Genomic DNA, 25874 nt, shown 5'->3' with positions numbered 1-25874 from the left:
CCTATTTTGTGTGTTGAAGAATGAAGGTGTGTTTTTGTGTTGGAGAGCTGCTTATGCAGATGCGTGATAACAAAGTTTTAGAAATTAGTGAACCTTCAGGAAAACCCACACTGATAATTGCATACTGGAACCGGTGGGTTACAGGTAATGAATATACAGAATATAAACAATTTTTAAATGTTGTTTTGAGAGAAAGAATTGATCTGCAACTGTTAAGCAAGGATGAGAGTATTGGAACTCTGCACTCAAAATATTTTTTTCTTTCTTGCAGCTATAAATAGCAGACAATGTGCTTACAGGTGTGTCTGCTGCTACACGAAGTGCCTATTCATTCTAACAGTATTTGGAAATAAGCAGTATTTCTAATCGTAACTTCCACATACATTTATACGCACCTGCAATATAATTCGTTTTTTCTGAACCCTGCAGACTAATACACTGTGCTGCTGTTTGGTAAAGTTGAAATGGGTAAGAACACTAAAGGCCCCTAATTAAGGTATGCAAGGCATATACTTCATGACTGGATTTTAAGTACAGACTAGGACTTAAAAGCTAACATTATTGTGCAAAGACTTCTCATATCTGGGGGGTTTTGTATATGCTGGATTCAATATAGTTTGATTTTATATTTGAAGAATAGGTAATAAGGGTTATTCATGGCTTGCTATTTTGTTTTTCATAATTTTGGAAAAGTTTTACAAACCATAAAATGCTGGAGTAATGGGTACTTATTAGGCTGTAAATGATATCAATAAATCATAGCAGTGATTATAGTCTTTTGCAAGAAACATTAAGGACTTTTCTAAAGAATTATTTACCACTTAAATTCTGATTTAATACCAGGATTCTAATAAGCTTTTGAGTTTTAGTTCAAAATTAAACTGAAAAAATCAGAGGACCATATATCTGAACTCAAAATTGGAGCTTAGTGGCCTGAAAATCTCTGTTAACTTTGTGCCATTTACACTCTTGATTTTCTCCAGTAATTGTTTGCCAATTGTGTTGCTTTTGACAGATCAGAACTGCACAAACTTCATCTCATTCCCATAAAACTTTAACGGAGAAGTAGTTAGGGAAGATGACAGTGTTCTGTATTTGTTCCTTACCAAGTGGAAGGTTTATGATTGGTTTTGGTCATATATGAAAAAGTAATTTCAGTTGGTAGAAATAAGGATACTGCGGAGTATTTAGTAGACAGAAAATAATGCATCTAAATTTTCTTTCACAGAGAACTTCACAGGTTGACTGCATTGGAAACTAAACATACCTAGAAGCTGTACTATGATCTGTGTGTGCTAATTAATGAAATAGTAATTCTGTGCTACTAATGCACCTATGAAGGAAGAGTGAGATGTCTTCAAGAGATACCAGGAAATCTTAACGTTAAAAAGGTATTAATCATCCAGAACGCTCTAAGATGACTATAGCTTCAATGCCAGATAGTTGAAATGGCTACAAAGAAAAGCTGGTAAAATGGTTGGGTGAGTTGGTGAAAATTAACTTGGCAGAGCGTTGAGAGGGCTGGGGTAGAAGAACACGAGCGAACGGAGACGTATTTGTTCATGAAAAAAATAGACTGGTGGATGGAATATTTCTGCTCTAAGTAGTGAGGCTCTGAAACGGCCTTCTGCAAACAGGCAGAGAAGTGGAATATGAAGGGCAATGAATGGTAAAAGGGAGCTTGAGCAGTTTACTGTGGTGGCAGCTCTGGTTACGTGTAACTTGAGGGCTGGCCTCGGGGACCATTCATTCTGGGGCATGTTCTTGCGTCCCTGTTCAGTTTCTTTGAATGGAAGATCCGATTCTCATCCCGGTTACGCTTAGCTGCTCCGGAAGGGTATTCTATGTTTGATTTTACTGTAAAAATATTTTCTTGTGAGTCATTTTTAAAATGAAAATCAGAATTTGAAATACTATGTTCTTACCCTAAGGCCTAGGGTATCTTTTTCAAAACACACCACCAGCCTGTATACCTTCAAAAATGGAGTAAAGCTGTACCTTGGTGTGTCTCTTGGAGAGAACCTCTTTAATGGTCAGAGGATGAATCCCTCAGACGAGAGGGGGTGTGTTCAGTAAAAAGAAGGGCAAACAGGAATAATCAGCTGTACTGACAGTAGCTGCCAAGTAACTGGAGAAGTAGCAGATCTTCGAGAAGAGGATTTGTGTTTCACTATATTTGTGAATATATAGTGAATTTGTAATTCGCTATAATGCAATAAGCTGGTAATGTCTCACTGTTCAAAAAACAAACAAATCAACAAAACCAAGTCATGGGAGAGTACAGCCCCTGAGGGGAGGGGTTCCGCTCTGGGTTTACAAGTCTTCACCTGGAATGCTGTGCCTGTTTGGTGTCACGCTTCGCAGAAGATGCAGACCCTGCAGAAGAGAGCAAAGAGAAAGATCCAGAGTCTACAAAGCCTGGTTTGCTGGGAGGGACAGAGGAATTGTTGGTGTTTGCTCTACACTAGAGAGGCAGAGAGAAATCTTCAAGTCTATAGGGGGGAGCTTTGCACTTGCTCCATCTCTATGTCTCTGTGATGTAATTAATACAGAACTGTTACGTGTCTGTTGTGGCTATGAAGAATAAGAACGGGCTCACTTTGGAACGAGAAATAGTTTAGTTAGATATTGGGACAAAAAAGCCAGTGGCAAATGTAATAAAGACTTGGGAGGACTTCGACACCTTTATCATTGGAAATCGTTAAAAACACGTTAAGAGTATCTGCTCAAGACTTGCCCATATCACTGCTGTGTGTGTGTGGCAATAATTACACGCTGCCTGCCAACACCTTCCCCATCTCTCCACCCCAGACTGTCTTTGCGGGGTCTAAGGAAGAAGGATGAGCACCAATTACTGGTAAGAAACTTTTATTTTTCCTTGTTTATTTGCAAGAAAATTCAGAGAATGTTCAGTTGAGAAGCTTAAAGCAGTGGCTCCTGACAAATACCATTTATCTGAAGGAAGATCCTTAAGGCTGGGCAAGGATTGTATCTGCCATTGTGTCACACTTGTCAGGTCGAGTCCCTGAAGCGAGGGATGTCAGCGCCTGAACACAGGTGCTGCTCATGCCTGGATGGAAGTGAATGGATGGGGTGCATCCTTACTGCGTGAAGAATCAAGCTGCCAGAGAGCAGAGGCGAGCTGGCCGTGTAAGGGAAATGCGTTGGCCTCTTCTGCGGTGAAAATGCACCGTGAACTGGTGGCAGGACGAACTGCCTCATCGTCAAGAACTGGAAAGGTTTTGCAATGTGCTGGTGGTCATTTGGCACTGGAGGGTGTTTCACACTGAGTACTCTGGCAGGGTAGGTCTTGGGATGAGGAACGTGAGTCAGTGTCCAGCGCCAGTGGATCTGCAACTAGATGCTTGGCGATACCCATCTAGGAGGGATCCTTCATGTAGTGCCAGCTTGTCCAGGCCCCATCCACTCTTACCTTCACATTTTGTTCCTCAAGGGCTAAAGGAGTTGTCCCAGCCTAAGCATTAGCTTTTGTGTTTGGCTGTGGGGAGGAAGGTGGTGTGGGTAAGAGTCCACAATCTCCAGGCCCTCTCAGGGTCCTCTCCTGGGGTCGTGGGCCCTTTTGGCAGGGGCTGGAGTCTGTGATCACTGAGGTGTGACATGATGCCCTTTACAGCAGGGCTAAACTGTAGCCAGTCTCCATAAAACTACCCAGGCTTTGTTTTCTCGTGGTTCTGGTGTCCGCCACCAAAGCTATAGTTTTTCTAAAACTTCCTGTCCATGAAAATCGAGGTGACTCTAGGCTTGAGATTTAAACAATTTCCAATTTCATTTCTAGCAAAGGAAGCAGAGTTTTTTCCAGTAATGTTAATATTTGCCTGCAAGCAAAATATTTTTCGTTTTCTGGATAGTTTCGAACTGTACCTCAAAGTGCCTTTTGCACTATAATTTTGGGCACAAAAAGCTTTCTGTCTTAGAGGGTCTGTGCTGTAGCCTCTGTACTGGGACTTGCACCCGAAATGAGCCAGAGCTGAGTCTGTTTTGAGCATCTTTGCGTGGCTCCGTTGCTGGGACAGACAAGGCTCTATGGAATGGGGCAGGCCAGCCAGGGAGGGCAGTGTCACCGTGCCACGCTGAGGATACAGTCCAAGTGCAAAGCTAAAGCACCAGGATTTTGTAAAATAATAGCCTCACAACCATAGACAAGTGAATGAGCAGAATATGACTGAGATGCTGTAAAGTTTAATAGTGCTCTCATTTAGGTTAGGTTAGTTCTCAAAGACTAACAGCGGCAGTTCTGCAGTGTCCTGTAGATCTGAACATTTGCACTATATTATTCTCAACTTTACAGCTGACAATGTAGGAACTAATTGCAAAATCTTCCTTGAAACAATTTTTTTTTTTTTTTAATGTGACCTCTATGAGATGACAGAGTCTGAAAACAATAGAAACACTGAGTGTTTGACTTTGGAAGAGCTCTCCTTCAGGCAGAACCAGCAGCGAGATTTTAGCGCAGCTTATGAAAACCAGGCACCAGAAAACCAGTCAGTGAAATGTCCCACAATCACACGGCTGAGAGTAGCTCCTGCTAACACAGCTCGAATGGATGAAGTTGATAAAACCAGGACTTGGGATGTCATAGGCTGTCCAGAATTAGTGAATTAGTCGGCTCCTGTAAGCCATAAGGTGTGTTGTCATTGTTGTCAAGACAGCTGGATTTTGGTAAAAGAAGTTCAAAAGCCTGCTAACATGAAACCCTTGTGCGATGCAGCGCATTTAGTCTGCGCTGCTCTTGTGACACAGCCCTGAGCGGTTCCCGACACGTTGGAGGGCAGCTCGGTTACCAGCGACTTGGCTGCCGGGGACCTGCGTAGCAGCTTGGGCTGCTCTGGCATCAGAGGCATTCCACAGGAACAGCAGTATCGGCGTCTACTGAACTGGTTCCAAATCAGCCACAGACCATCATCTTTGATGTCAGGATTTGCAAAATCATTGAAACAAGGTTGGTTTGGCTGCATCTGGCCCTCACGTGAACTTGGCTTTGATGTGGTCTCTTTCTTTAAAGGGCGGGTGAACTGGATTTCTGTTTAGATGTCAGAACTGTCCTTTTCATTATTTCCCTGCTGCTGATTGTTGGCCCATCAGGACTACGAGTACTGTAACACTCCATTGCTATCTTGGGCTTCTGGCCCCGATCTCTAACAAGTTGAGATTCTGAGAATGCCCTGAATTTGACAATCTTACTAGTCTTTCCAACTTTGCCCCTTTCATGTTTCTCTGTGTCTTACCAGGAGACCGATACCAGAGTTGAGGCAGTCCCGCCCCAATGAAAGAAACAAAGGAAAAGCAGGACTTACCCCTCTTACTGGTTCCTATGGTGCTGCTCCAATAGGAGCGAGGTGACATTACTGGGGCTTCTAGTCTACAAGGGAGAGTTTTGGGTCCCTGAATAAAGCAGCAGTAACGTAACTCTCCAGTCCATGACTCCAGTAGAAGGGACACTTGGGAGTCCCTGGAGACCTCATGCTGGTGGACATATGGGGCTTTTCTTCCCCCTCACCTACAGGTCTGGCAGTATGAAGTACAAATCTAGTGGCCCAGCATACACGTGCTATATGCTCTCCCTTCGTAGCATTAGCTAACAAACTGTCACTGCCCAAACAGCCAGAAGACGGACAGTACCCAGTTGTAGAGCTTGTCTAGATGGTGCATAGGTTTAAGCAGTAGAAATGCCTTCTGTTCAACTAGTCTTTGCGCCTCTTTGCCTTATAGCATAAAACATTCAGTGACTACCTGGAGAATGTTGGGAATTTCTTCTAGCCCTGATGGTTGAGGCACCGTTCAGCAGGTGGGAGGGTGATGCCCCAGGCTGTGCCAGATGATGTTTCACATTCCCCTCCTGTTAGTTCTGAGCTTCCTCATTGACCTTTATCTTCTTTCAGGACTCCACTTTTCCCCATTGGAAAAAAAACCCACAAATATTCAGTCCTCAAGACTTGAGCAGATGGAAATACAAATGGCAGAGGCCTATGGCAATGCCATCTTCCTGCTGCTTGTTCCAAAAGCCAGGCTCAGCCAGAGGCTGCACCAGACTAGCAAGGGGCTAAAAATCACAGGGGAGCCATAACACGTCCCCATCTGCCAAAAACTGACCATCTTCAAGTGACAGTAGGGGAAGGGTTAAGTTCCTCCCTGCCACCTGGGAAATGAAAGACCAGGAGTTCGGCTGCGTGTACCAGCCCTTCCATGGACGATAAGCAAAATTCCTGGAAAAAAAAGCATTGAGCTGGTTTTACAGAAAACGCAATACAAAAATTACAGCAAGAACTAAAGGCCTCGATCACCTTAACATGGGCACTGCGTAAAGAACTCGTCCCATCTCAGCAGGGCTCTCACCAAGTTATTTCAAAAGGAACGGGGGCCATTGGAGCAAGAGCTCCCTCCTCCTCCTCCTGCAAGTTCACACTCTCTGAAGGATGAAGGGAAAACACTCTGACATCCGACTATGGCACGCGGGTGCAACTGGACACTTACATCCAGGAAGCAAAAATGGCCCTGGACAGTTTTGCAGCTGCAGCAGTGTCTCTTGAAAACAAAAAATTACATTTTAAAAACCTTATCGTAATAAACTGTAGTGGCCAGGTGCAACAGACATCATTCCTGTCATGTGATGTTAATAAAAATATTCCATTCTTCTAGGAGACTCGCATTCACGCAAGCAGTACACAACTATAAACATTATTAAAGTTTATTAACAAAAGCTTTGTACATATCTTTTCATACACTTGGAATTTTACATCTAGTCAAAATAACAGCACATTTCCATCTTACCTTTTGTACAAATTGTTACAGAATATCCACCAGTGGGTTGAGTAAGCAAAATAAACCACTGGTTTACTTTTGTAAAGTATCTACAAAAGTGATTTGTGACATTTTTAAAAAATTCCCCAGAACATATAAAAATAAATTATTTTTACTTTTTCAATTAAATCTACTAATTAGAAATATTACAAATCAAAATATCCATGTTTTCTTATGAATTCTTCACAATACAAAACAGATTCACAAAACTTTATTTACAGAAATGAGGTAAGAACTGTGCAATGTTTAACTAAGAAACATATTGCAGAATTAACATGTTCTTCCAAATAAGTACACAGTGGAGGTCTAATTACAGCTGGGTCTTTTTCCTCTAATAATTCCCACCGTAATGTTGATTAGTGGTCATTAACCCCGTTTAAACTGTCCTTCACCGTACTGCATAGACTCGCGCCATGAAATCAGCTACTGTCGGAAGTGTTGGTAACGCAAGTTCACCCGTTTCAACCACTGGTAAATTTTAGTGGGAAATATTAACTCACTTTTTTTTGGTAATTTATTAGTGAAAAGTGACCCAGGTAACAATCTGCCTGAGCTATCTACAGTGGTATAAACACCTCTAGGAAAGGCAGAACAAGGCGGCTGCTGGTGCAACACAGAATATTCCCGCTGCTAACGAGGACACGTCTAGTGCATGATCAGCTGTTTGCAGCCATTTCAACAAAGCGGAGGTAGCAACAGGCACTTGGTTTAGGCCAGACACGACACCAACTTCTTCCAGTGTGGCCTTCTCATCTGGTAAGAAAACTTTTGTCACCGGAACCAAACCGGTTCCTTTAAAAACCTCAGAACTCTAAAACCTACACCAAAATTAATAAACTTCAGATTCCATACTGTAATTCTTACTCAGGAAAAACTCCCACTATATAACAACAGGAATTTAAAAGAATAAAAAAGTTTCAGAAGCAGATTCCCTTATGAGTCGGGTTTCAAAACGGGGGGGTAAAAAAGAAACGACAAACAGCAAGTCCAGGCTGCCGTTACAAGCTTAGTCTAACAGGGTGTATTGCAACTGCAGCAGAAGGTCAGACTGGCTGGGCTCCCGCTGTTTTTTAAAACTACTGCTCTGAAACCAAAGCAGCGTGGGACCACGGGCAGTTCAGCAGCCTTTACATTTATAAGATTAGGACTGAAAAGTCAAATATGTGTTTTTCTGTCGTTGAATTTGTACTTAGTACCATCACATTGACAAAATAATCGTGGTTTGCAGTTTTATCTACTTCACAGTCTGAAACGTTAAAAAGTACATCCATTTTAGTGCAACAAGAAAGCAAATGAAAACCTACCAAAAATATCCTTGTGAAAATTATTAACCTTTTGCTGTGCAGTAAGAGTTCCTTGTTGCATTTCTTCAATCTGCAGAAAGGCAAACTGCAGTTTGCAGCCAGACGAAGTGCTATAACAGCAGGACGTGCAGTTCTCAAGTGTCATTCAAATGTCAACTCTTCTCTGACGCAACTGGTCCAGTTTTATCGTTGAGCCTCTGTGTAAGAGAAAATACTTCTAAAAATCAGATTATAAAATACAGAGTTAAGTAAAGTTAAATTCGTACAAATGACAAAGCAGTACCTTTACCAGGGCTATCTAAATAGTAACTTCTGCATTGCAAAGAAAAATCATCTATTGTAGAATAAAAAGTGGGAAAGAATAATTAAAGTAGTCCTACATTGAAGCAACTCATATGAAGGTCATTACAGCTGCCGTTAGAAAACATCAGTTTTGCTTCTACTTTCATTCAACTTTCAACAATTTCATACTTTCAACAACAAGACTTGCTGTTCCCGGCTGTTGGTCTCTCCTTAGAACCACACGATGGTCAAGACAAACACCAGGTGAGCTCTGCTACGCTTTACCCACCGGAGAGGGCTGAAATCTACACTTCTCCATCAGAACAGAAATACAATTCCCATTTTGCCCCATCACGATTATCCTTCTCTCATAAATTGCTACAAAGACATTTCCTGCAAGTATTGACCAGGACTGAGCAGAAACCTCATCTCATTCACTGAGCATTCAGAAACACTTGAAAAGCTGCTCCAATTCGAATTGAGATTCAAATATTGAAACTTTTGGCAAATGGAGAATTTGTTAAAAATTCATTTTGGATTAAAATAGTTCAGACAATCCCATGTTATCCATCTCAATTCTAACCTTTTTTTTTTTTTTTTTTTTTTTTTTAAAAAAAAAGGCAATTTCAAAAGAAATTTATTTCTGAGGGTTTTGTTCAAAAGATGTTCTGAGATTTCCTGGAATTGTTTACAGCTAACTGTTACAAGAACAAAACTAAAATTGTAACTGCGTATTTGTAAAATATACTAGTTCTGCCCGGTCACGCTGTCCAAACCTAGTAATAGTCATTTCAAAAATTCAAAATAAGGTCACATATAGAATAGTTTGTTCTGATGCAAACCAAATATAGGATCTCAATTCCATTCACTAGTCATTTTTAGAAAATGAGGGGAGATAAATTTTAAACACACAAGAACAAATTGTGAACATTTCTAAATGAAGGCAAGGCGTTGGGCAAACCCCTGGGACAGAGCGCTTCTGCTCTGACAGCCGGGGACTGGGAAAGGACGTGATCTGACTGGAGTCCGGCAGTTTGCAGTATGGCTGCAACATGACAACAACGGACCAAACTGGAGAGTGACAACGACCACGCGCAAGGCTTAATAAAAGCACTCACTCATATTTCTGAATGGAAGGGAGCTGTTTCCAGGAAAACTGTCTTGAAAATTCATCCTTTATGTTTTGTGTCTCACCTTATGTTCAGGAAGTACCACAAAAGCTCAGCTGCCTGAGTCGTCCTCCACCACTGTGCCCCTAAAGTAGCTGGGGGTGGGTGCAGAGAGAGGACCGACATCTAGCCCCAAACTCTTCCTTCCTGCTATTGCAAACAAGTTTCCCTTTTTTCACGACCACTGCCACTTGAGGTCTTCTCCAAGGAATACCGGAACTTTTTCTTCCTGCTCTACTCATCCTTTGTTTTTACAAGTTCCACACGCTCCTTCCCTTCATCCTTTGTTATATTGTATGACCCTTAGAAAATGAAGTCTATTCTCTGACTCCTTGAAGAAAGGATTCCTGTCTCGGGGATGGAGTTTACGGGCAAATGCTGAAGACAATGGAACATCTTTGCCAGAAAAATGTGTCTTGTTTCCTTATCTGTCTAGGGAAAGTTGTATTACCCTACCAAGCAAAGGAGTCACTCAGCCTTCCCACGCCAGAACCAAGATTCACACAGCCCATTCTCCTGGTACATATTTCACCTTTCCAGCAATGGGCTCCTCATCTCTCAAGTCATTGACTAATCTCTGCAGCTTCACAGTGCCTGAGGCCTGGCCAGGACAAACTCTTCAAGTAAGGCGATAAAAGGAATGATCTACAAAATACTGGACACAAAGCTGGGGAAGAAGGTGGGGTGAGGAGGACTAGGGCTGCAGTTGTAATTACAAGAGGAAGGCATGGGTCGCTAGCCTGGTGTCCTGATCCAGGGAAGCAGGAGCGTGCAGCAGCCAGGTTAGGTGTAAGTGACTACAAGTTCTCTGAGTTCTGAACTTCAGTAAGTGCAGCCCAAGGCACAAGAAAAAGAAAATAAGGAAAATAAAGAAAAACTCGACCATCCTTGAGTTGTGGATACATGCACGTAACTTGCTCTGTATCTTTTAGTTGCCTCATGGAGGTACTACATTGAAAATGAGGTGAGAAATATACTTACTGTCACCTTCTGAGCTGCGTTATCTCCATGAATTGTAAGGAATGGGTTGGTGGTAGCTGCATTAAGTGGTGAGGCCTGTGTGCCTGAAAGCAAGTTGTTTATGGGTATCTGTGCTCCTCCAGTAATCTGTAATTGCTGTACTTCAGACTGGTGGTGTTGGTGGTGGTGATGTTGTTGCTGTACTAATTGATACAAAAGGGCCTGATGTTGTTCCTTGAGCAATATGAGGAAAGGAAGGAGAAAAAAAAAATTAATCAAGAATTAGTTACTGAAAAAAAGCTCCTCCCTGGGTTCTTGCTTATCCAAATCATCAATCAATGCAACTCTTAACCTAATCCCAGCTAATTAGGTTACACGGATGAAATTCCATAAGATTGTGGGAAGGGGAAGAAAGCGCCTATAAAATTTCCTGAAATCAGTAGCTCAGCAGAAGTTCAGCTAAGCCTGATGGCTTCGTCACGCCTCCATCAGAACAAACATACCTGAGAAGAATATCAAGCCATGTTTGTCAAAGTACTAAAACTACACAATTAACAATACAAGGAGTTAAACCAGTTACCTAATGGCATATATGAATACTGCAAGGCAGAATAAAGACAGCTCATGAGATGATACCCAAAAATATTTTGCTAGAGTCCTGGTGGAGTCAGAGAATAGTTTAGGATATTGTTAGAATCCAGACATGGTCCCAAACTCTGCTGCCCACAGCTGATGCCAAGAGACAAGCCACCATGTCCACACGGGACTAAATGGGACTGAAGGCACTAGGGAACAATTCTAGGGCTACAGAGAGCCCAATAGTATCTTGTAGTTTAGCATGACTGTCATCCAAAAAGGTTGAAGCAACTGAAAAACTAGAAGATTATCAAAACCTGTAATATCAAGTTAAACACATGTCTAGCATTTTTATTAGGCTGAGGAGTTTATCCATGCCTTAGAATACCATAGAGGAATAAATCATAATTAACTGTAAAACTTACTGATGTGAGTTGCTGGGTACTTAGTAATTGCTGAAATTGCTGGTGCTGTTGATGGAGTAGAAGTTGTCTCTGTTGGTCAGGAAGCAATCCTAGTCCAGAGGCACTGTGGGGTTTGACAGGGAAATACTGAGTTTATATGAAAGTACGGGAACTTCAGCTTTCCATTGAAATAAATAAAAGCTGTATATAAATAGACAGTTCTTGTTTAGCATTTTGATTGCATACTGTCAAATATTAAATAGTCTGTCTGTCCAGTTGCATTTTTTTGATACATACCTAGACATTACCACCACCGCCCCCAGTCTCAGTTATGCTGAGCAACAGCAACATCTTGCCTGTAATGGAAGTCTACTATGTGCACATTATTTTAAGCTCAGAAAATAATTACCATTTCTACATTTTTTTCAAATACTTTATATGGAAAGGCCGTATTTTATATGATAAGACAGCTCTTGCCAACCTTTCATACTTAGTTAACTAGCATTTACTTTGTCTTGGTTTCCTTCTAATTCTCATCTTTTGCTATGTTCAGATTACCACTATTGCCTATACCTTGTCTGTAACTTAGCAAACACACTGAGCACTGAAGCTGGCCATCCAATGCTGCCACAGGATGAAGCAAGCTGCCCCTGCACTTGCCTACCACTTAGCTCCCAGTCCCTGCTTTCATGCCTACATAAAATTTTCTGCAGCTATTTAGGAAATTGGGCAGGGAACTGATCCATCTGACAACTGGAAATAAAGGTTTTCTCCAGCTCTGCCAGTTCACTGCTAGACCAACAGCATGAACGAGGGTGGGTTTGGAACAGGAGACCAGGAAGACAGCTGGATTTACTCTTTCCGTACCAGTGTTAGCTTTACTAGTTTAAAACACCCATTGAATTATTAAGGTGTAGTTTCATGATAGGTTTACCCTGCTACTGAAAGGTTAAGTACATTTCTGTCCCCTCCCCTTGCACTAGCTCTTGTACAATGAGCTGCGTCTCACGGGAACTGAGCTGAAACCAAAGCTAGTACAAAACACACTGAAAGATTATCTATTAATGTTGATGAGGTTTTTGTGTGAATGCACAAGCACTAGTATCAGCAAGAAGGTGTGCGCAGGACGACAGGATTGCTAGTAAGGAATTAAGTTAAATCAGCAACTAATCTGCACAGTTAGGCTACAATCATTTAGCTCTTCAGGACAAAATATTTATCTTGCCTTTCTACAGTAGCTAGCATGCTGTAGCCCAGCTCCGTGATCACTTTGACATTTACTTTGTATTAACCAGGCAGTATGAAAATACCCAGAGCATCGCCATTCTCTACTGCTGGGACAGGGCAAGCAACCCACAGACTTTGATTCATACTTCACTGGATGCCCACAATGCTATGGGAAACACATGCTGGGCTGAACTTACTATTCCCTATTGGGGTATGTGAAGTCTGCATCTACGGGATGTCTATGGGGCTGGATGGGATCCACCCAAGGGTACTGAGGGAGCTGGCAGAAGTGCTCACCAAGCCACTTCCCATCGTTTATCAGCAGTCCTGGCCAACCAGGGAGGTCCCAGTTGTCTGGAAATTAGCAAATGTGACGCCCATCCACAAGAAGAGCCAGAAGGAGCATCCAGGGAACTACAGGCCTGTCCGCCTGACCTTGGTGCTGGGGAAGGTTATGGAGCAGATCATCTTGAGTGCCATCCTGTGGCACATGCAGGACAACCAGGTGATCAGGCCTGTCAGCATGGATTTATGAGAGGCAGGTCCTGCTTGACTAACCTGATCTCCTTCTATGACATGGTGACCCGCTTAGTGGATGAGGGAAAGGCTGTGGATGTTGTCTGCCTGGACTTTAGTAAAGCCTTTGAGACAGCTTCCCACAGTGTTCTCCTGGAGAAACTGTCTGCTCATGGCTTGGATGGGCGCACTCTTGGCTGGGTAAAAAACTGGCTGGAGGGCCAGACCCAAAGAGCGGTGGTGAATGGAGTTAAATCCAATTTGTGGCTGCTCATAAGTGGTGTTCCCCAGGGCTTGGTACTGGGGCCAGTTCTCTTTAATATCTTTGTCAATGACCTGTTTGAGGGAATCGAGTGCACCCTCAGTAAGTTTGCAGACAACACAGAGTTGGGCGGGAGTGTCGACCTGCTTGAGAGTAGGAAAGCTCTACAGAGGGATTTGGACAGGCTGGATCGATGGTCTGTGGCTAGCAGTATGAGGTCCAACAAGGCCAAGTGCCAGGTCCCACACCTGGGTCACAACAACCCCAGGCAGCGCTACAGGCTTGGGGAGGAGTAGCTGGAGAGCTGCCCGGAGGAAAAGAACCTGGGGATGTTGGTCAACAGCCAGCTGACTAGGAGCCAGCAGTGTGCCCAGGTGGCCAAGACAGCCAACAGTATCCTGGCTTGTATCAGAAATAGCGTGGCCAGCAGGGCTAGGGAAGTGATTGTCCCCCTGTACTCGGCACTGGTGAAGCCTCACCTCGAGTGCTGTGTTCAGTTCTGGGCCCCTCACTACAAGAAAGACGTTGAGGTGCTGGAGCGTGTCCAGAGAAGGGCAACAAAGCTGGGGAGGGGTCTGGAGCACAAGTCTTATGGGGAGTAGCTGGAGGAAATGGCTATGTTCAGTCTGGAGGCGGCTGAGGGGAGACCTTATGGCCCTCTACAACTACCTGAAAGGAGGTTGTAGCGAGGTGGGGGTGAGTCTCTTCTCCCAAATAACAAGCGATAGGACAAGAGGAAATGGCCTCAAGTTGTGCCAGGGGAGGTTTAGGATGGATATTAGGAAAAATTTCCACACTGAATGGGTTATCAAGCATTGGGACAGGCTGCCAAACATTGCTAGGTTGAGTCCCCATCCCTGGAGGTATTTAAGACATGTAGATGTGGTAGAAACGTGGTTTAGTGGTGGACTTGGCAGTGTTAGGTTTACAGTTCAACTCAATGTTCTTAAACATCTTTTTCCAGCCTAAATAATTCTATGATTCTATGATATCCCATAAACTTCACAAAATCGTTACTATCACTTCTACCACTTCCCTGGTTTTCAAATCTCTTGTCAATGCATTTTTTTCTCTAGTCAACAAGTTAATTCTACTGACCTTGTCCTGTGCAAGCCACTTTGCCTCTGATTATGCTTGCTGTACTCTTTTATTTTTTCCCTTGTATTATATCCTTGTCTGAAACTGTATAATCGGAACTGCACATAATATTCCAGACACACACACACCAGGGGATTAATGTGATAGAACACAAAATGGATAACACCATTCTATTTATTCCCCAATAACTGCTAGCAATGTTTGTTTGACTGTTGAGGAGAGCAGAGATGACACTCCAAGGAAACTCCTAAATTTTCTTCCTGAGCTGCAACAGCACAACTCAGACCTAACATAAGCTAGAACTGTGCATGTGTTTGACTTTCAAACGATGACATTCATCGATTAATTGAAATTCCTTCAAACAGTTTTAAATTCAATTGTATCAAAAACATTTGTAACAACTGCAAAAAATAAGTACCTTCAGTCTGACTAATATTACCATTGTTTCCTTCTCTTTTTACCTCACTTTTTCTGTATTCTTCTATACTGGAATGAATCTTCTCCATTTTTTTTCATTCTTTTATCTCTTTCTTTCTTTTTTCCTATATCATATTTTACCTTTGCACTTCTTTTTTCTGCTGCTGTTCTCCCGTCTCTTTATCCTCTCTGCCTTCCTCTCTTGCTCTGCATTGGCACTTGAAAGAAAATATCCTCAGCCAGCAGCTGAAATCTAAGTGTCTAGAAACAAAACCTAACTACAGACGACAAAACACTGCAGCTCCCGAGCTTCCCAGAAGAGGCAGTTCACTGGATTTCACCACAGAGCTTTCTCTAAACCGCATCAGCTTGGAATGTAAATTTAATCCTTTTTAGCTTCTCATTAAAAGGTATATGATCAGTCTGAAACTCTCCATCTTCTCTGGTTGCGAGAATGTAAAGAAACAATCCTATCTTTTTCCTTAAATCACTTAATCTCCCGGTTGCTCACAATCTGTATTAAGCCATCTTTTTCCCAGAAAAGGATAGAGTATTTTTCTCTCCCAAATGAATGCAGGCTCTTTTATCTACAATTTGAAACTCTCTCAAACAGCACTGTGCAAATCAGTGTTTTCTCACCTCCTTGTGTCCCACAGTTAAAGAGCTCACATGAGTAAGGACAATATGCATAAAGAATGTTGAGTAATCTAGCTATTTGTCACCTGAAAATGTCCAAACAGATTCTGAAGCTTGGGAAGTTACTGTAAATAGCGACTTACAGGAATATCTGGGAAGTCTTTTAATTACAGAACAATACACCAAAGTTAGGAAGTAGGGCTGAGTTCTCATGTGGCTTTCTGCCGTCTTGCAAACACTAATTTAAACCACCTCCAAAGCTGACCACCACCGTGCGATCTAACCAGGTTTGGAAAGCTCGCACCAGCATGGCAGCAACCCTCCATCCCTGCCTGTGCTTGTTACCATTTAACCCTCACAATTAAGAGCTTCAAACCATAGTGATACCTAGAGGAACTTAACATTAAGGAAACAGTCACCTAGTTGCCACTGAAACAGCATTGAACTCAAGAGTGGCAGGTGTCCCATATAATTTCAGAACCAATAATTTCAACCAGTGGAAAATATTTTTAGATTTTTTTTTTTCCTTTTTTTTCTTCATTCAAAATCATCCCAGAGCCTCTTCATAACATAGTTCCAGTAACAGAAAAGATTCTTCATATTTTTCACTGAAGCATTTGTAACAGAAGAAATGGGAATGAGGAATGTACGTGTCATTACTAAAATCTTATTAGCACTAATTAGTATTAGTGCTTGCTCCGCCTGAACTTTTTCCCTCTAAATATACAACTAGAAATACTGAAAACTCACAGAAAATGGGGGCAATTGTGAAACACCTCAAAGGGAAGGGGGCCCAGCAGAGAATTGTGTAAAAAGTGTACTTTTAAATTTAATATAAACACTAAATTAGTATTACTGAGGAAGCAGTGTAGAAAGAGATCATGCAAGAATAGAAACAGAGAAACGGAAATGCTGGCAGAGTTGTACACCATAAGCTTGTTGTAGCAGAAAACAGGGAATCACTGGAGTATTCCAGACTACGCTAAAAGTTAGAGAGCGAGCTTATGAACAGGATAGTAGTTGCAGTATTCTGCATGAACTGGGGTAGACTACAACTAAACTACACACTCAGGAGTTACAGCAGTTAAGATGGATATTTAAAAAAGAGACAGAAGAAATTCTGCAATAGAAAGAGTCTGAAATAAGTAATCTGTGCATTAACAAAATCATATGAGAAACAGAAGCATGACCTGTATATTTTGACATTACTTGGAAGTGGAAAGCATCATACAACTGGTCAATATTATTGACTTTCTCTAGTATTTCTCACTTCCCCTCATGCTTTTGGGGAGAGTAACGCAAAATTCTTGTGTTTTCAGCAGACCTCTGATACTCAAGAAAGAAGATAACTTTTCATTAACAAAATGTCTTTTGTTTAACCTATGAAATGTTATGTTCATATATGATATAAACTATGAAAAATATAACCTCCTCAGTAAAAATATAATAGCACAGCAAATCAACAGGATACACTTGAAAGTATCAGATTTTATGAGCCTATTGAAGCAATACCACACAGTGATGCGGTGCACGAATATTCAGGAGCTGCCAAACGAACAGTGAGGAAAGAAACTGGAAAAACAAGCTACAAAACTAGGGAACCCTTGCATCATTCCAATCACATACGCCTTTTTTGGTGGGTAATCCACCATAATCTCCAAAAATAAACTCTACTTAACGACAAGTAATCCACTGCATATTTGCAGGCATTTCTTTCTACGCAGAACCACGGTTCTCCTTCCCAAGTGATGGACAATATAAGGGGTGGGGGGAAGGGGAATGAGGAAAATGAGTTAGCCCAGGCTCTGCTCTATCCCGAAATACTTCCAGACCAAGCAGCCCATTCCCCTTCCCGGAAAGCAGCTGTCTCCTTTTGTTACCCATTTGCCTTGCAGCTCAAGCAGCAGCACTTTATGCTACTGAGGATACCTGGGTTTGGGGAAGGGCTGTTACAAATCCTGAAGCACGGATCTTTTTATGCATTTAAAAATCCTTAGGAACACCCACTTGAAAAACTGATTTTGTTGTCTTTAGACTCAGATGCAGAGAACTGAAAACACCGTGCAATGGTATTACTACTCTGGTTAGTTATGCCTATTACATGTTTAATTACATGACCGTATACAGTTCTCCTCCTTCCCCTCCCCCCTTCGTACTGCAACAAATGGTAGCTTTTCCAGTGCCCCTTTAATCCTGCAAGAACAATTGTCAGGACAAAGAATATTTTTTTCTGAACTAGAAAAAGAGCTGGAGCATATTTACATGATTGTATTTGTTTGGGAATAAATGGAAACAGGAAGAACAGGAATAAGTGGACACTGGGATTCCCAAAAGCTAAACAGAAAACATCCTTCCTTTAACTTGACTATTCATGGTTCCATTAAATACCTTCTTACTTTCATTCAAAGATCAGGAGCAGAACCTGGTTTGACAATTACAGGCTAAGGAAGAAACATTACCTTTTGACTAAGACAGTTTAAAAAAATACAGCTAAACTGAAGAACAGCAGGCACTATCCGGAAAAACATAAAATCAGCAAATTCTTACCTGTTATTTAACGTGGTTGGCAGAGGATGCGTTGCATTGGGTGGCACGGTTGCATGAGTGAGAGGAGAAGGGTTCTGTGATATTGTTGCTGGGGTCTGAATTACCCCATTTAAAGCCCCTACAATTCCATTGATTGCCAGCTGGCTGGCTGGCAGCGCTCCAATTATTCCACCCACACCAGGCACTGCAGGAATGGTGGAGGTTACAGTCTGCATACCACTAGCTAGTGCCCCCACTGTCACACCATTGACCTGTTGAACTCCTGTGACTCCTGAGCCTTGCTGAGCTGGACTCTGCCCAGCAGGTGGTGGAGTGGAAAGAGCTGATGAACTGCTGGTGCTTTGTCCGCTGGAGGTTATCTCCTGGTGTAAAAACAAACAACAAAACCCCCTCAGCTGCACAAAATTTCACCCAACACCACAATGCAAGGACTATGATGAGTTAACTTGTAACAAGTTTAAGTTTAGAAGCAGCAAATAAAAATTACCTGATTTAATACAGGAAGAGAATTGTCCGGTAAAAAACTGTTTCCCAGATGAGGGCTTTTACTGCTGTTCAAAGAATCACTGCTAGGTGCTAAAATAATTATTTCAAAAAACACATAGGAATTAAATTTCTGTAACATGTAAAAAGATACAGAATACTTATTTCAAAATAATGTCAAAGGTAAACAGAAAACATAAAGTCAACCTTAAAATCATTGCTGAATAGTAAAATATTAACTAAATAATTGGTGAATCAATAGATTCAAACAGATGTGCTCCAGACTGAAGTAAAAAAGAAACTGCGCTGAAACAAATAGTAATGCTTCACATAAATCTTCTAATTGACTTTTAAGCATCTAAACACACCAACAAATTCTTAGTCTATATTTATCCTGCATGTGTATGCATCCCCCATCAATGGCATGTGTGGATGAAATAAGTATTTCATATAAATACATGTTCAAATTAATTTGACATTTTAATACTCTCCTCTACTTACCTGCTTGTACTGGAAAGGCATGTACTTGATGAGAAGGGCTAGGATTTGAAGTTATTGTTGGAAAGGGCACTGAGAGCTGTGCATTGAGTAGCTGAAGCCGCTCCTTCTTAGCAGTCAGATTCTTTATCTGTTCTTCTAACCGCCTATTTTCAACCTGAAGTTGGTGTAACGATTTAAGCATTCCTAAAACTAAGGTAAAAATGTGTATGTTATCTTCCACAACCACATTCAAAGAATAAATAACATCTTCATTTTTTTTTAATTTCTGCGTTACAGTTTAAGACTAGCATTAAGTCATATGTGAAAATATAAATAAAATTATTACTGAGAGATATGTTAGAGAAATTTGACTTTAAGTGGAAAGGTTTAGGATCAATTTTGTGTAATTTGAAGTGCAGAAAAAAGTACATAGCATGTGATAGTAACTTTGCAATATATCTACATCCCGGCTTAAATACAGATAAAGTCACATCATTAGGGATGGTGTTCATTTTAAGCAAACAGCAGTATATGATAACTTATCCCCAAACCAGAATATAAAAACAGTACTATTTTGGTTGCACAGGGTAATTGCATACCAGAAAAAGTTTAGCAAATATGGGTTCAACTAACAATACAGCCAACCAACATCATTTACGTAAAAACAAGCAAGTTTGTGAAAAGGGAGTTTTTCTGCTTTAATGCCCTGTAGAGCGAGTCACAAACTTACAGAAACAATGAAAAAAAAGTCACCCAACGTGAAGTTATCATGACACACCTTGTTGGGAGCAGGAGCTCTCGTTTGCTTTGAGCGGCGATCTACAAATCACCCAGCAGGGAGCACTGTGTGAGCACTGCAGTTGCCACCCCTTTTTTTGCAGAAAAAGGGCATCATCTTCTCTATTAACCTGATTTTTACCAAGCAGAATTTTCTCAAACTCCAATTTGGTTTCAGAACTTGGATTTCCCAACTAGTACTAGAGTGTGACTGTAAAGCCACAGGGATAGCCTTTTTTTTTTTTTTTTTTTAAATTCTAAACTGTATTTGTTTAACATGACCTCTGGGCCTACTACAGACATAAGTCTACTGGTATAGGCACATCTGGTCATTTCCCAAGGATTTAGCTTTTATCCCTCCTCTTCAAGAACATACAAAGGAACCCTCAGTGAGCCCAAATGAGATGCAATAAGACTTAGCTAAACCTGTCCTCCAGCTATCATGTTTAAAGGATTATCCCTGCATGAATTTCCTCACAATTAGCATTTTTGTCAGGATACCATTCATAAAAATACCAAATACTAGATACCACTTTATACTACCAACAAGAAGAATATGCTCAATAAAATATAACACAAACCCCAACCGTGTATTAAAAAAAAAAAAAAAAAAAGTAAATGTATTCAGTCATTGTCTTTGATACTGATAGATTGTTGAGTATGGAGATCCAAGTTATCTACTCATCACTTACGCTTTTAACGTATTCATTCTTGGACTATTCTACTCTATTAAACATAACTTGAGAAAATAATTATTTGCTTGCTTTGAGAATTTCACAAGAAACACAGAGCATAAAAAAGATAGGAAAGCCCAGTAGGACGCCTCCCTAACATTTGTAAATATTTTTTTAAAACAGCAACAGAAGTAGGCAGTTTAGATTTAAAAAAATGAAAAATATAACAATAAAAAATTATTATGCCGATTTACATCACACAATATAAAGCAAACTGGGGAACTATTCTATACTATTTACAGTAGTGAATCTAAGAGTCCAGAATTCATTTCCAAACTCTGCAACTGACCAGATGGATCTACAAGTCACTTCCTCTTACATGACACAATTTCCCCATCCATAAAAATGTAGATAATTATAGAGAAGTCTTTTGTAATCTACTGAAGCCATGTGCTGCATTGAGAACTACATTACAATTATACACCACAGTTATATTTCTATTCACAGCAGAATATAAGTTTTTTTTTCAAACTCTTGGACAAGCACTGAATGGCAGTTCTGAATAACACAGTTAACAAAAGCGGTAATAAACACAATGTGAGTACTTACTGTCACTAGGGGTGCCTTGCTCTAATAAAAACTGTTGTCCTTCACTCCATTGCCTCTCCAGAAGCTGTTCTATGCTGGCTGCTACTGGGGGCAAATTTTCTCCACAACTGTTCCCTGATTGATCATAGCGAATCTGCAAGCTGCTTACAGGGGATCTGTTGAAAATATTGCAATTTATTGTTTAAAGAAAAGGATGGAAGGAAATGTATTAGTAAAATGATGTTGAAGTTTCTTTCCTTATGTCAGCCCTTATCACCTACATATCTTACACTTCCAAGGCTAAGTTAATTCATCAAAATCACTAAGAAGTCCTGGTTCTCACTGCCAAGGCTTTAATAAAACAAAGATGTAGTATTTCACAGCGTGAGAATTTATACTGCGAAAGCACATAACCTCTTCTTGCATACAGACTAATATATACCTAACTGACAAACAGCATTGTATTAAATTATACAACACATACTTCTACAGCAGGAAACAATTATATATGGATATATAGAGTACCTGTCTTTAAAGAAAAAAAAAATATCTCCAAACCTTTCCCAGAGAAAACTGGGAAAATAAAAACAATTCATTAAAATCAGCACAGTAACGGTACTTCTACACAGAAAGGCCAGATATAATTCCACTGCCTAACTTGTTCTAAGAAGAATCATGTAAAACCAGATTTTTGATGGGACTATGTAAAAATATTCTTTCAGAAGGGACGCAACAGAAGTTGAAGTTATACTCTGCCCGTCCTGTGCACACTTAATATACTTCTTTTTTCACTTCTGATCGCACATAGTTCAAGGAATAATCCCTTTGCCACATGCTTTTTCTCATTCAGGAGAAAATTAAATATTCAGCACACAGCCACTAAGAAAGCTGGGTACCCCTCAGGCCCTATGAGAAGGCTTCTTTTGCACTGGATGAGGCAAAATTTAACCTGTGAGCAAAATTAGATGCTCGGTGTATTTCTGACTCAGGATTCTGGCCTCACGTACGCATGGTCCCATTCCTCATACAGGACTAACACCAAAGCCCGCTAAATGTTGGCTGGTGGTTTTATTTGTTTGTTTTGTTGTGGTTTTGCTGGTTTTTTTTAAATCATCTCCAGTGAGCTCAGATTCAGATTCTTATATGTTACAGTAACAACTATTGGTGCCATCACAGGATCACAGCCACACTGTTTTACATGTACTGCAAACTTACCAACAAGACCACCATAGTCCCAGCACAGGACAACATATAGAGCTCAGGAAATCAGTGTGTTAATTATGATTAGCGTAATAAGCAGTGGTCACAGTACATTAGCTACCTAATGACTGTCAAGCATTTTGTAGGCACCAGAGCAAAGCTATTTTAACGAGAAAAGGTTTTAAGTAGGTGACTTAAGAACTCTAAGTATTTATAAATAATTCCTCTTTTGCATACAGGATGAAAGAAGAACAACACTTGTTAAAACAAAAAGCCCTGATGAATGGGTAACCAAGGTAGTGTTTTTGACAAGAGATGACAACTCAACAGCATTTAACAGTTCAGCACAGTCATGGAAAAAACGGCCTTAAAACTAGTTGTTTACATGATGTGCTGAAGAGATAAGAAGAAAGGTTTATGCAGAAACATTCTGAACAGATGTACTACACTCCATACAAACAACGCACTTTAAAAAAAAAAAAAAAACCACACCAAAAAAACCCAAACAGCAAACAAATACAGAAACCCACCACACAACCCCCCCAGCAACTTCTTTCTCTGTATGAATGCTTTTGAAGGGCGCATAACGCTACTCTAACAGATTGCACCGTTTGAATTATAAATCACCAACAAAATTCTTGTTGGGCTAAGGACTGTTTCCTATCAATTTCACAAAGGCAGAAAAAAAGCAACACATGACTATATAACCTCTGCAATCCTTCACTCAAAGCCTGTACAGAATGAGAAAAAAAACGGAAAATCTAGATTTTCCTGTATCGCAACATTAGTCAATCCATCCTCTTCCAGCTGAACCCCCACCTCATCCATTAGACATGATACGGTTCCTGCACACTAGGGTTGAATCCTTATTCCAAATAGTATTTGATCATAGTTTCCAATAGGATTATAAATGTGCAGTATGTGCAGGTCCATTGCTGTCACTGAGATGGGAATCCCTTGCCTCAACGTTTCATACCTTGCTTACGTTCACAACTGTTTTTTGTTTAAGTTTGGGGTACAGTTATTCATACTCTTACAACATCAGTTGTAAGCAATACCACATTTAGATATAGGCATTACATACATATTTCAATGCAGGTATTACATAACACATTTTTAAATATAAGGTTAAATATAGGGTAAAAAAGTTTAAGTGGTACCTTGGGAAAAGCAGCAATTCCTTTGCAAAACAGAAACAGCTCACATATATCAGGTATATTTATATTTCTCAAATATATTAAAATTTTAAATATGACAGCTTAAACATCAAACACTGTGGTTATATAGGGGTACAAAGATATAACAATATGAATTTGAAATGCCCATACAGCTCATGAGTCACATACGTTCACATACGAGCTGCAATCGTCTGCGTCATCAACAGCAAACAATTGTTTCTGCAAGTGTTTTTGGTTTAAGCAACTATTTGAAAATTACGTGGTTCTTTCAGAGAAGTGTTATTTATGAATCTCATAAGCTTCAAAGGGAAGAGAGTCAGAACTTGCAGAAAAATAATTTTAATAGATAAAGCAGGTAACATTCAGAGTTGCAAAGTTTTCAGATAGCAGATTTTTGAAGTTAGCTTTTTATTCACTATAAACCATATTTTAAATAATCAGACTTATTTATTTAACAGGGGAAGGTGCAGAGCTACCTACATATTTTAGAAATGTCGACATACATGTGATCTTTCTTATCGCACAAACTAGTGGTGAAATTTGCTGACTACTGAATTTAATTGAATGGTTAAGTTTTCTAAATTTTTTCCATGATAGGTATTTCGGAATAAGTTTTTCCATCTTTCAATTTTGGAACTACAGCAGTCATTTCTCCATTCCCTTCCCCCTTGTTCCCCTCCCCCTTTTGGCTTGTTTTTGAACAACTCTACTGCCAATCAAGAGCTATCTGCTCTTTGGGAAGCGATACAGCTTCCATACGCTCAAGGAAGCTCTGCAACAGTGGACTGCGGTGGCCTTTGTATTACACAGCTCTCCTTTGCCATCCCCGTGAAAACCAGCTGAAATTTGACCACACTGTAAGTGCTGGACTGTATGTACCCGGAACATACACTGCATAGAAGCGTCATATTTAAGAAGTTTAGCTTCTCAAATATTCTATCTAAAGCCAGCCTGAACACAACTATGACCTATTCCAAATTGTACAAAGATCAGGCCTTTGCATATTAACTAAGAAGGCATTAAAACTTGTCATTACCACACCATAAGAGGACTACTTAATATATAATCAAAAGTTCTGAAATTTCTTAATTGTTGAGCACTTCCCTTTGCAAAATTCTCTTAACTTACTTGTCTGTTATACAGACATGTTCTTTATTCATATAAAGATTTATATGCTTATGTAAATATATGTACTTGTGTAAATATATGTACTGTACCAAGAACACAGTCTAAACTAATTTATAAATTTTCTACTTATTGTTTTAGAAGGAACATGTATTGGAAAGCTGAAAAGCCTGTTCAAGACTAGGTAATACCACCTAACTATTATAATGGATATTCTCACCCCATTCGACAAGAAGTCATTTGATTAATTAAGGAATATAGCACAAGATAAACAACACCAGTCATGTACATTAAATTATCTAATTTGGAGATATTTATTACAAATTCCTGTAATAAACACATGCTGTAACAATCAAATTCATTGTTACAACACTATATCTGTGTAACTACCATTTTTTAGCTATCCTAAAATTCTTTTCAAGATAAAATTCCCATGGTTAATCTCTAAGGAAAAAATACAGTAATAACGCTATAAAATCTAATTCATATGGTATCCAGTATGGAAAATAAAGCCCTTTAGAAACAAAGATTCACTTAAAATACAAAGAAAACACTACTGAAGTATTTAAAGTGCAATATTGAAATTTTAACAGCAAGTATTTTGAAACAAAATAACGTGATACAATTCCAGCAGAATTCTTATGTCAAACTTCAGTAGAGATGAACAGCACCACAACAAAAAAAAGTACTTTTCACAGAGAATTGTTGCGTATTTCTAAGTGGAGAGGGAATGGGAAGAAAACATTTGTTTTGAAATTTTTACTGATATTTAACTTCTCAGACCATCTTATTCCTGTAACTGTTGTCATCTTTAAGTCTAAGGGATTTTGGAATTTTTGCAAATATGACTAAAGATATGATTATGGTAACAAATCTGAGGAGATAAGTAGTACGTGTGGATTAAATGATAGATACATCCCTATGAAGTAAGACTCCATTTCTTAAGTAAAGTCCTTCATTTGTAAACTTAATTTCAGTTGATATAAAAGTAAATTTCAGCACATTTTAGCTATCTGGACATTTTAGGGGTTTTTTTTAGATAGATATATCAATATAAAAATAAATGTATGCATACATCTGTGTTTATATATACATATATAGGCTTTTAAAACACTTCCGTATTACTAGTAAAAAGACAGTGAAGTTTCCAAA

The 25874-nt window shown here is 40.0% G+C and overlaps 1 protein-coding gene across 7 annotated transcripts in view; it reads right to left on the bottom strand.

Annotated features, from left to right (window-relative positions):
* Nucleotides 1–6690: 6690 nt before the first annotated feature.
* MLLT10 (MLLT10 histone lysine methyltransferase DOT1L cofactor) overlaps nucleotides 6691–25874 on the bottom strand; it is a 146995-nt gene continuing 127811 nt past the window's right edge. For 6 of the 7 annotated variants that reach the window (XM_054190448.1, XM_054190447.1, XM_054190445.1 and 3 more), the window contains 7 exons: nucleotides 21241–21395; nucleotides 19202–19390; nucleotides 18705–18793; nucleotides 18218–18579; nucleotides 11536–11638; nucleotides 10556–10768; nucleotides 6691–8337 (listed from right to left, as the gene is read on the bottom strand). In XM_054190448.1, coding sequence (XP_054046423.1) covers nucleotides 8269–8337; nucleotides 10556–10768; nucleotides 11536–11638; nucleotides 18218–18579; nucleotides 18705–18793; nucleotides 19202–19390; nucleotides 21241–21395 — 1180 coding nt within the window. In that variant the 3' untranslated portion in view covers nucleotides 6691–8268. The remainder of the gene's footprint in view (nucleotides 8338–10555; nucleotides 10769–11535; nucleotides 11639–18217; nucleotides 18580–18704; nucleotides 18794–19201; nucleotides 19391–21240; nucleotides 21396–25874) is intronic. The other variant, XM_054190444.1, reaches the window with a different exon arrangement.

The sequence above is a fragment of the Rissa tridactyla genome, chromosome 2 (assembly GCF_028500815.1).
Source record: "Rissa tridactyla isolate bRisTri1 chromosome 2, bRisTri1.patW.cur.20221130, whole genome shotgun sequence".
Lineage (NCBI taxonomy): Eukaryota > Metazoa > Chordata > Aves > Charadriiformes > Laridae > Rissa > Rissa tridactyla.
Note: the sequence above shows the minus strand (reverse complement) of the source record. Positions and strands in the feature narration are given on the sequence as shown.